Source organism: Marmota monax, unplaced genomic scaffold (assembly GCF_021218885.2).
Source record: "Marmota monax isolate L192 unplaced genomic scaffold, Marmota_monax_Labrador192_F-V1.1 WCK01_AAM20220418_F8-fsc00054, whole genome shotgun sequence".
Classification (NCBI taxonomy): Eukaryota; Metazoa; Chordata; class Mammalia; order Rodentia; family Sciuridae; genus Marmota; species Marmota monax.
This window is the reverse complement of record NW_026692145.1, coordinates 1,692,714-1,704,878: the sequence shown is the minus strand read 5'-3', so window position 1 is coordinate 1,704,878 and position 12,165 is coordinate 1,692,714. Positions and strand designations below refer to the sequence as shown.

The 12,165-nt window shown below is 45.7% G+C and overlaps 1 protein-coding gene across 1 annotated transcript in view; it reads right to left on the bottom strand.

Annotated features, from left to right (window-relative positions):
- Gpc4 (glypican 4) overlaps positions 1-7,727 on the bottom strand; it is a 118,832-nt gene extending 111,105 nt beyond the window's left edge. Inside the window, exon 1 of the mRNA XM_046467816.2 lies at positions 6,984-7,727. Coding sequence (XP_046323772.1) covers positions 6,984-7,143 — 160 coding nt within the window. The 5' untranslated portion in view covers positions 7,144-7,727. The remainder of the gene's footprint in view (positions 1-6,983) is intronic.
- Between the last annotated feature and the right edge of the window lie 4,438 nt (positions 7,728-12,165).

Below are 12,165 nucleotides of genomic sequence, written 5' to 3'. Positions count from 1 at the left end.
ATGCTACCCTTGCAAAGAATTCTAGGAGATTAATCATGCATGGTTTCCCCTTAAGGAAGCCATATGGTGCCAGGAACAGTAGCATACACCTGTTAATTTCAGCAACCCAGGAAGCTGAGTCAGGAGGATCACAAGCTGGAGGCAGGCCTGGGCAATTCAGAAAGACCACATCTCAAAACTAAATCAAGGGCTGGGGTTGTAGCTCAGTGGTAGAGTGCTTGCCTAGCATGTGTGAGGCACTGGGTTTGATTCTCAGCACCACATATAAATAAATGAATAAAATAAAGGTCTATCAAAAACTAAAAAAAAAAAAAGGCTGAGGATGTAGTTCAGTGGTAAAGTGCTCCTGGGTTTAATCCCTAGTACCAAAAACAAAAAAAAAAAAAAAAAAAACAGCCATACTGCTTTTCCTCTGATAGGTTGGACTCAGCCTATCCTTTAACCATCATCATCATCACCTTCATTGAGCTTGTTTCAGACCCCTCACAAGGTTCACTTCCAATTCTCTTTCAGACCACTTAATCTCTACTTTGTACCTTCCTTACCATACCTAGTGGACTTCCCTATCAGCCTAAACTCTTTCCATTTTGTAAAAGATGTCTTTTTCCCTGAAGCAGCCTCTTTTGCTCTGCCAGTTAGTCATGCCGGGTTCTTTTTTTCTTCCCCCAAGCAGCTGGTCTTTTTGATGTCTGGCACACATTTATCTGGGCTTCCAATAAGATGTTTTTACATCGTTTCCAGGCTTCCTGGAGGTTATTGACTTTTTTTTTAACTCTTCCATTCAATTTTTTTTTCCTAATTTCTAACATTTGTTAGAGTTTCTTTTTCAAAAGTTGAATACCTGGCTGATGGATCTCTTTGATTTTTCTCTCCCACCAGATTGCGAAATTAAATGCATCAGAACTTAAATATAATATTTCAAATTACCTCCAGGATGGAATCGCTTCATGAATTTTTTGCACTTTCATGTCTCTATAGCAAGCAACAGATGTTTAACCAAGTGGAACTGAAAATGCTAGTTCTTACCTGTATTTTAGTGTGTCTGCTTATTTATATAAAATATTCTGATACTCTTAAGCCTGTGTTCTTCTACTTGGTAAAATGATAAACTGAGAACTTTTTTTTTTGGGGGGGGGGGGGAATCTGATGTGCATTGAATAAGCTCCATACTCTGAATCTAATGTGGTAAAATACTCTCCTAAATGTGCTATAAATTGCCTAATCACAACCATCTCAATTGTTGCTAAAGAAGGTTATCTCAAAGTATGAAGAAAAACAGAATTCTGAATCTTTCTGAAAAATTCTCATAGCACTCAGTTATTAATGAAGCAGCAAAAAAGACAAGCACTCCCTTAAAATAAAAATGCTGTCACAGTTATACCAACATATCATGGAGATTTACTCTAAATTTATTTCATTTCCCAAGTGTTTAGATCCAGAGATTCCTGGGAGATCAACAGATCATGGGATCAAACTCTATCATGAAAGCCATATAATCCCATTACATCACTGGAGTTCTGACAGAGAAACTGAGAAAACTGTCTATGTCATCCTCTCATTTGTTTAACACTACTGCACTGAGCTACCACACTTAGAACTGGTGGGCAGAGAGGTTGCCATCTCTGCCCTTAGGTTGCTTTGGGTTGAGGAGAGAAGACACACATATGCCTGCATACATGGTTAACTAGAAGACAGAACATGCAGCAGGTTCAAGCAGAGAATTTGGAGGAAGAGGGTATAGAAAGCTAAGTAAGCCAATGAAAGAAGGATCACTTGAGATACCTGGAGCCACTGGAGCTCAAACCAAGGGAATGGCTCCATTCAAAGAGGCATCATAAGGATACTAAGCTGGCAATGTTAGGAATGGAACAGGGACGCAAAAGACAGGAGGCAGGTAGACCAGTTAAAAACTACTTAAAACAGCCTGTTAATAGATCCCCGTCTTTATTTCTTGCCTCATCAATTTCAAGTGCCACTAGTTATCTACCTAAAACAATGACTTATGACATTTTCCTCCTCAGAAATCCTCTCTGGCTCCCCATGGCCCATGAAATACAATTCATATTCCTTCTACTCGTAACACTACATTGTCTATGTCTGGGTTTGGCATTTTTGCCTGCAGAAGATATGTCTGGATCCTCTGTACTACAGTGTAAGGATGGTGCTGTTATGATCTTCTACCAGTCAGTTGAAGGTCATCCCATAACTTACATCTGTATCACCCCTCTATAAGTAGAAAAGGTATTTTCTTGTCTCACCATTTATACACCATAGCACAGATTATATTCCATGTCAAATAAGACATGGGTTCAAAGCCCACCTCTGCTACTCACTAGCTAGAAGACTATGAATATATTTTTAATCCCTATGAATTTCAGTTTCCTTGCCTTTCTGTAAAATGGGGATGATGATAATTCTGACTTCAAATGGTGGTAACCCACTTGAATCTAATGTATGAAATATGATATGTCAAGAGCTTTGTAATGTTTTGAACAACCAATAAAAAAATTAAAAAAAAAGAAAGGGAAAAAAATAAAGGTTATAGGTTGACACACACACACACAAAAAAAATGGTGGCTGTGGCCTTCAAATGAGACAGTCACGTAAGGTCTTCAGTATGGGGCATAGACCCAGAGAAAGCCCTCAACAGCTACTAGCTTGTATCATAAGGCCAAAATGCATTTTTTATAAACATACATGGGAACAAACCTCAGTGCTAAAACAGTTAATGTTACTGGGGAGCCAGAAAGACACACTTCCAACTGACTCAGATTAACAACGATGTTGTTTCCCTTGTACAGATAACAAAAAACTTCCTTTTTCAAATTCCTCAGTCTAGTCTCCAGCTAATCCTGAAATTGCATGCAACCCAATGTGAATCAAATAAAAAATGAAAATAGTAATTATGCTGAATCAAACATTTTATATTTGTATGTTCTAACTAGAGATTGAGCTGCGTAAGCCAGAACTTTGACTAAGTTCTTTTTTGAGCATGTTGAGATAGTTTCTATAACACATGGAACAATTTCTAAAGTGAAGGGTCCTGTGGCTCAATTAGACCCTCTCCTCAAGAGAAACATGGAAGCAAAACTGATTCCAAAAGAACTAGATATAACAAGTTCAATGCAAAATCCAATACAACTATTTGAATTGGGGAAGGGGGAGTAGAAATCTTGAAGACACATACATACAATAATCAAATCAATATCAGAAATTATTGCTATCCCTTCAGCGTATATGCATGTATACATACACACAGATTCTCACTTTCTCTGGGATATAGAGATGTGTGTATGCGTATGCATATGCATATGCGGACGCACACTCAAAGGTGCAAGCTCCTGAACATAAATAGGAACAGGAAGTGAAAACTCCAAAATCACAACAATGGCACAAAATATTACTTGGTATCAATCACTACCAATATAAAAGTGACTTCTGGCAAGCTCAAGAAGATTTCTAACCAATTTCCTCTCTCAAAAACATAATTTCAACAAAGGTTAGGTTAGTAAAAAAAAATGCTTTATCCTCTGTCATTATGAAGGATGTCACAATAAAATGGTTAGATTTTTAAACTTTTTTTTTCTACAAATGAACTAGCATCATCTAACTGATAACCCTAATCCAAAATCCCTTTTTAAATTTTATTTGTTTATTTATTTATTTATTTTTATGGGAGCTTAGGATCGAACCCAGTGCCTCACATGTGCAAGGCAGGCACTCTACCACTGAGCCACAGCCCTAGCCCCTCCTCTTATCTTTTTCCCTTGTCGCTGGGGATTGAACCAAGGGCCTCGCACATACTAAGCATGTGCTTTACCATTGAGCATACCCCCAGCCCCCACTTCTCATCTGTATCACTCATAGCACTTGTCACACCCCATGGTGTCTTTCAGTGATGCGTGTGCATGGCTTATCTCCCTACTACCAGGCAAGATCCTGGTGGCAGAGGCCCCTCCTTCACTTCTTGCTGCCTCCATGATGCTGAGCACAGAATACTACACATAGTAGGCACTCTAAAAAAGATATGGCCATTGAAAGCTGAACAAAAATGCATCTTTTTTGTTAATGATCCCTTTTAGTCTTGGCATCTGAGCTCCTCATGGTTTGAGAAGTACAGGGGTCAAGTCAATAGGCAATTCAGGACCTCAGTTAGAAGCCCTGTCAGCATGATATACTCCCTGACACCCTTGAGAGCACATCAGATTACCCTAATTATGATCTATGACTGAGGCTCCTTCACAACATGGAGTATTCTTAAAGTCTGTTCAAACCTGTAGAAGGCAAGTGCAAGACCACTGAGAATAAAACCTTAAACTTGGACTCAATGAGCCAGGCACCCAGACATTGTGACCTTTGCCTAGAAAGCAGTCCAGTCCTGGATGTTTTGCATTGAAGAAAAAAAAAAAATCACACCTAGGCCTAATACAGGTCACTATATTGACTATCCCCCAAAAAATGACCCAAATTAGATTAGTAATAAAAGGAGATAAGGCTAATATATGCATCTAGAGAGGCCAAGGCAATGGTAAAGATTACCCCTGTTTCTATACTGGCCTTCTAAAGGTATTTACTTGGGTCTGTCTGTGTTGTGACAGTGTCCTAGACTCAAACGAATGCTTCTAACACTCCACATTTTTGAGCCATTCAGTCATGCATTTTTGTTATTGTTGAAAGTGGTGCGAAATTGCACTGCATGAGCTAAAGTCCTTGGTGGTCTTCCAAGGATTCCAGCTAAAAAGGCACTTCCTTTGTTCCTCAGGAGAATGCAGTCCAGTAGGTCATTCAAAAGGGGAAATAAAAGCAGCAGCCCTGGGAGGGAGATGAAGGACAAGACAAAAAGAATAAAATGTTTTGGGTGTGAGCACATTAGCTTCCATTTCCTGCTGCTGGTCACTAATAACTCCCCTATCTGGGGTGGTGGGTTCACATAGACATTTATGCAAAAATTCTCTTCAGGTGTGTCACAGGGACCATAACAATCAAAGGGAACACCTAGAGCATGGGAGTCTCTGAGCACCTTTCAAGCTTCCTTTTTCCTGAGATGCTGGCTAGGAAAGATGCCCTGCCATTTTTAGACTGCACAGAGCAAAGCTGGAGAAACTGGGGAGGGGAATTTCACAGCCCACTCCCTGAATGCCTCCAGTCTATCTCAAAGGCTTATATTGTTTGCATGAGCAGAAGATGAAAACTTGTCACTTTCCCATTAAGTTCATAGCTGCATCTGTCCCTTCAAAACGTGGGAATGACAACTGTAACCTTCACGCCAATCATCTCCACTGCACCCAGGCCCAAACTGTGCAGGGCACAAAGATCCCAGGTCTGACCTGCAGAGCCCCCAAGCTTCAGTGGCTGCTGGTTCACGTCACTTTTTCTGGCTGGGCGGGAGGAAAAGGGGAAAGAAAGAGGGCTTTTCAGGGCTCTACAACCAATAAAATCGTGCAGCTCTGAGGACATACTTGAGCTCCCAAAAAGACAGGCAGCTGAAGGGCAAACAGTCTTTAATCAGTAGTGTGCTAGTTATTTGATAACTGCCAAGGTGCAGTGGGCGCCTGGGCTACTCCAACAATTTCTTCGGTTCTATTTCTAGACATATGCCGGTTACACTCCGAAAGTGCCCAGCAACTTCCCTCAATTACCTTTGTAATTTATATGTAATTGATGACTGCACTTAATCTCCAGGGTTATTAATAGCCCTTCCAAAAAATGGTCCCCAAGTCTTCCTAAGCCTTTGGAAGCGCCTGGTTAAAATTACAGTATTTCCTTTGCTGGCTGCCGGCCCCCTGCCTGCCCTACCCGGGCAACCAGCAGGCGAGGCTAAGGCGGGCTGTGCTCACTTCCATGAAAGGTTCGGAATGGAGGCTCGGCCCCTGGGGCAAGAATCGCTCACTCCTCTGTTAGGATGTGCTGGCCACCAGCCAGCTAGATTCGTGGCTCTTTCTGAGCCCCCAGGGCGAACAGGCTACCTGCGCCGCCGCTGCCGTCACCAGCCCCAGCGCAGCCCGCAGGGCTGAGCGCAACAGTTGGCTGCTGCGAATGTGCGAATGCGACCGGGAGAGGACCCACCCCGGCATCGCCGCCAGCCTCACGACGAAGGCCGAGGGCGCCCCCCGGAACGCTGCCTCCCCAGCGCTCGGAAAAGGGCTTTCGCAAACACCCTTGCAGCCCCCAGCGCTGAAATCCGGTGAACTTTTTCAGAGGCTAAGCCGTCTTCATTTGCATAACCATCTCCAAACTGAGATTCAGGTTTCCTGTAATCAGTCCTTTCAAAGGTCTGTAATTGAATGTGCGATTAACCCTTAAAATAAGGTGAGAAAAAAAAAGAAAGGGAGGGGGGGATACCCTTCTTGTCCAGCACCTTCCGGAAAGCAGGAGAGTTTGGAAAAGTCAGGGTTTGGAGGGGTAGAGAGTCGGGGGGAAGGTCGCTCGCTTTTTAAAAGCGGCTTCTAAAGCCTTTGCAGCTACTAAAACTCCTAATCCGTGTCAGCGGTGGAAGAGAGGCGGGGAGGGGGTTTTAAAAGAACATCAATGAAACACCAAGTTCCACGTCTTGCGCCCCCCGGCATCTGCAAGTTCTAGGAGGTTCCCCCACCCCCACCCGGCCTCTGGTCACCCACACAACAAAGCGGGGAGCCAGTAAAGACTGCAACCCGGAAAAGGCGAGAGAGCCGGTGACACGCATTCTGAGGGCCAGAGTGGCTTCCCAAGACTGGAAAGACCGCGAGGAGAGTTAGAAGCAGTGCGCGGGAGTGGCACTGGGCAAACTGGCGGCGCCCCTACACTCGCATTGCCTGGGGGCCGCCGCACCCGCGAGGCATATTCTTCTTCGCGGGGGCTGGCTCGCTCACTTTCTCTCGCCTGCCCATTTCTCCCTCTCCACTACCTGGGTCCTGGGTTCCGCGCGGGCACCAGCGCGGGAGGGCGTCCGCAGCCCTTTCTCAGGGTGCCTGCCTCTGCACCCGCCCCGGGGGGTTCCCACTTACCGTTTATCTCGTGGAGCGGGGCATCATTCTTGTTGAAGCCTTTGGACACATAGAGACGTCGCACTTCCGAGCAACTTTTCGACTTGAGCTCAGCAGCCAGCAGCGCGGCGCTAAACACCGCCAGGGTGCAAAGAAGTGCGGGCAAGCCGAGCCGTGCCATGATGCGGGCAGGGATGGGCACGCTCCCCCACCTTTGGAACTGGATGCGACGGGACGGGAAAGGGCGCTGCGGGAGCGGGCCGAGGGGCGCGGAGTCGGTGGCTCCCAAGTGGAGCAAAAGAGCAAAGGAATTAGAGTTGGTGAAGGGGAAGAGGAGGAGGAGAGCAGGAGGAGGAGAAGACGCGGGGCGAAAAGTAGAGCTGGGCCTCGCGTCAGGCAAAGGTCCCTGGTGCCAGGCTCCTGGCTGGGGGATCAGAAGGAGGAGAAGGAGGAGGGTGTGGAGACGGTGCGCGGCCCAAGGGAGCGGAGGCACTGGCTAGTGACCTCGAGGGCTCCGCGGGGCAGGGAACCGGGTAAGCTGACCGAGTGGCGGAGCAGGGACAGGGGCGCGAAGAAGGAAGGGAAGGTGGCAGACGCCGCAGGACCGCGGAGGGTGTGGGCAGCGTCGGCTGGCGCTCCTGAGCGCGGCTCGGGCTGCCCGGCGCTGGTCCGCTCGCCTAGCTCGAGTCAGCTCGGCTCACTCTGCCCTCGGCCGCACCGCTGTGCCCTTCTCAGCTCTGCCGCTGATTGACTGGCCGGCTTGCTCAGCGACGCTCGGCAAACTTGGCCAAGCGGGAGGCACTAAGGGGGAGGGGGCGGGCGGCGTTGGGGGGGGGCCCGGAGACAGGCGGGAGCACGCAGGGCCGGGCCGGGAGAAAACCTGGAAGCGGGGTTGGATCCGGAGCAGCCAAATCCACTTCCTAGGGGGCCGCACCGGGCGCGCGGCGCTCCTTCGCGCGACACGCCCCGTCGGACTCCTCCCTCCTCCCCTCCTCCTCGGAGGCGGGGAGCCTGCTTGCCGCCCCCCACCCATAGAGGAAAATCCAATTTCTCCCGGATGACGGGCCCAAGTTCTGGGGAACCGGGAGGCTTGGGATTTGTCCCTAAGCCCACTTCTGAGCCATAGGCCTTCTTTGCGAGGCCACCTGACGAGCCTTCCGCAGGCCAAAGCCGCGAGGAGCCCTCCCGCTGGGATACCTGCCTCCCCGCTGCCACCCCGCAGCCGTCCAACTCCTGGGCTAGGGGAGGAAGTCGTCCACGTTACTCTCATTGTTTCGCTGCCGGCACCAGAGGGTCCTGGAAATCCGAAATGGCCCTAGAGCCTCACCTTACCATCTCAGACCTGCTTCCCATCAAAAGGGCTCAGGAATCTCTGACATGTCCCTGACTCTGGCAGGCATTCTTCACTCTCACCCCACCCCATGTCACCCTCACCCCGCTCCTGGTTCGGCAAAAAGTCTAATCAAACCCTGAAGCGTGAAAAACACCCAACACCTGAACCTCAAGCCAAGGGGACAAAGTCAGGGTTAATTCTGGAAAACTTGGAGACCTTCAGGTCCAACCCCATCTTGTGTATGTAAGGGAACTGCAACCCCAGAAAAAGAAAGCAATTTGATAGTAGCACTTAGGGGAGGTGAGTCCAGAACCCAAGACTCTTGACTGCAGGGTCACAGGGACTAATGGAGCAGAAGACCCCCTAAACCTTCTTCCCCCTCACACCACTTAGCCACCAGAAAACTGGGAATGAGCTAGTACCTTCCAAGTTTTGACAGATTCCATTAATGAGTGTTTTTGAAGCTCCCAGGGCTCCTTTAATGAAGGGAACTGTGCAGATTGGGAACTTGTCATTACTGTTGTTATTGTTACAATCTGCTTTAAGAGGTTAGGGTGAGAAGTGCCTCAGACACCTCGGGAGTGTGCTGGGAACTGGGCAGATAAAAAGGGCTGGAACTTATTATTTGGCTAGACTCTCAATTCCCATAAAATTACATAGGGTGAAGATATGAACCGTCATTACAATTATCGCCCTCAGAGGGTTTGTTGAGAAGTCCTCCACTGTTGTTTGTAAACCACGTTGACATGGTTGGCTATGAAGAGCTGTAGATATCAGCTTAGCTGTTGTTTAGAATGCCCACTGCAGGCTCCTCTGCATTGTGTTAACTGTTGGAGATCATCAGCATAAACAGATTGTGAAGTCTGTAACTGGGACTTCCAATTTCTGTGGGTTGGCAGAACATGTAACTCTGAAGAGAGCAATTTTTCTGAATACACAAACTAAACTATCATTGAGTCGCCAGCCATCTTCAAGGAACTTTCAAATAATCCAAGTTTTCCTTAAACTGATAATCATGAGGTCCTCAAGGCATTGCTAGGGCTTAGCCCAGCACTTTTAACTTTTATTGATGCACTTATTTAAAGATGTTCTTCACCAAGGAGAATATGATCTGAGATGCAACCAACATTAATAATAAAATAAAACCCAGTGACTATAAGAGAAAAAGGATTCTCCTAAACCACAGGGCCAAATTAGAAAACTGCCTCTCACATCAAGTCCAGGAGGAACTCATTCCTTGCCCCTCCCTCAAATTTACTCCCTCTATGCCTCCTAATTTATTATTAACCAAAACTTGAGGCTTTTCCACCAGAAACAGTAACCTGTGACTACAAACAGATCTCAACAAGTCTGAACTTTACCATCGGAGCCAGAAACCCCAAGCCTTGTTCAGAGGTGGCTCCCACTTCAAAGCCTCCTTTCATTTAAATACAAACAGGGTGAACAACTGGCAATCAAGGAAACAAATATCTATCATCCAGAAGGGAAGCTGTTCAGGTGTCCTTCGCTTAGTCTGCCTCCCCTCTCTGCCTACTCAACTCTTCTCTTCCTATGAGGCTTCTCAGTGGAAAGGCACCTACTCCTTACAGATTCTCTGGATTGGAGGCTGTGTGTAGAATGCAAGATTGAATGAGTTCTCAGGCCATTGTAACCATTTTAAAGTGCCATTGTAAGGTGGCACTTAATATAATCAATGTTGTACAGCCATACACCATGTCTAGCTTCAGAACATTTTCATTATCCCAAAACAAAACCATGTACCCTCCAGTCCCTGGAAATTACCTATCTGCTTTCTGACTATGGATTTGCCTATTCTGGTCATTCCATACAAGTGAAATCATAAATATGTCTGGCTTCTTTCACTTATTATCATGCCTTCCAAAGTTCATCAGTGTGGTAGCATATATCAGTACTTCATTCCTTTTTATAAATGACTACTGTTCCATTTTTTGTAGTTTTTCCAGGTACACCCATGTAATTCAGAAAACTTGTGTATTTGCGGGGGAGCTGGGGGTGTAGCTCATTGATAGAGCATGTGCTTAGTATACTCTGGTTCAATCCCCAGTATCCCCCAAAAAAATAAAATTTGGAGTTTAAAAAAATAGATAAGCAAGGTTATGTGACTCATCTACAGCCCCAGAGCTCTTGACTGACTGAACTAAGACTGAAATCTAAGGTCTCTGACTAAATCCCATGCTATTTTTGGTCAGAAAGCACAGTGCTCTAATTCTCATTTAGGGTCAACAGTAAATGTGCAACTTCCCAGATCCTACAGAAGTGTCCCTGCTTCATATTAATAAATGTCCATTGAGCACATACTACACGCCAGAGTGCTCAGTCTTAGAGGGAGGGAGGATGTATAAGCAAAAAGGAGTTTACAGTTTAATATACTATATGTAAAGGCTCACTTAGATAAAATGTGCTTATGGTAGATTCGGTTTTCCCAGGTGAGGGATTTCTCCTGGTGCGGCATGGAGTCAGGGGGTCATTTGCTGGTGGGCAGAGGGAATAAAGAACACACTTGCAGGAGCTGGAGATATAGCTCAGTTGGTAGAGTGCTTGCCTTGCATGCACAATGCCCTGGGTTCAATCCAAAAAAAAAGGAGAAGAAGAAGAAGAAGATTACACTTGCATGTGGCTGTCCTTAAAGCCAAGAGAAAAAAGAGTCAGATTCTCTCTCTCTCTCTCTCTTTCTCTCTCTCTCTCTCTCTCTCTCTCTCTCTCTCTCTCTCTCTCTCTCAACTCTTGGGGCACTTTTGCTGACCTACTGGGGAAGATCCCTGATTGTCAAATATGAGCATGGGGAGTAGATAATGGCATCCCCTCCTTAATTAGGATAAATTGTTGGCTTGGCCACATAAGAACATGTGCTTGTCTATCATGGCACAGTTACTGGCACCCTTACCCTATGTCTTCTAGGAATGCTCTTTTATTCCCCTCTATTTCTTAGACAATTCTTTCATATTCATCCTTCAAGACTCATCTGAGATGTCACCTCTTCCGGAAAGCTTTCCTGGAGTCCTACAAGCAGTGTTAGTGGTTCCTGCTTCTAGGCCTTCAAAGCAGTTTTCAAAGTGACTACCACACTTGATCCTCAACAGAAACCATACTTTCTTTGAGGTTTCCTCCACCCCAAGCCTCCAAGAGATCCTTTAGGCTCTATTTTTATTTGCACAACTATTGCCTGCAACGGTACCAGTTTACCAGATGGGCGTTTTCCCAGGGGAATAAAAACCTATATTTGTATTTGAAATCTCCTGATTTTTAAAATTTAGCAATTACTTCAGAATGCTTAAAGTTGTGCTGGACAAACTTAGCATGTCTTCAGCACAGATTTCATCCACTAGCTTTCCTTTTTTGCCCATACCTCACTTTTTCAGGCAACTAAGCAAGCTGTATCTTCTGACTACTTGCGCTGGACAAAGGTTGGTTCTAGGGCTAGGGATGTGGCTCAGTGATAGAGCACTTGTCTAGCATGTGAAAGGCCCTAGGTTCAATCCCCAGTACTATAAAACAACAGATTTAAAATGTCAGAATATTTGTATACAAACTACAGACATTCTCCTTTGGTTGTGGTGTTCTGTTTTTGTTCTGGGCCATGCTGGGGATTGGAACCCAGTGTCTCATGCATGCTAGGCAAGCCACGCTAGGTAAGTGCCTATCATTGAATAATATCTCCAGCCCCCTCCTGTAAACTTTCAATCATCTTGAGATTACTTATAATACCTAATACAATGTAAATGCTATGTAAATAGTTATTATAGTACACTGCTTAGGGAATAATAACAAGAAAAAAGTCTGTACAAGTTTAGTACAGACTTTTTAAAAAATATTTTTGATCTGTGGTTGGTTGAATTCCTGGATGGGGAA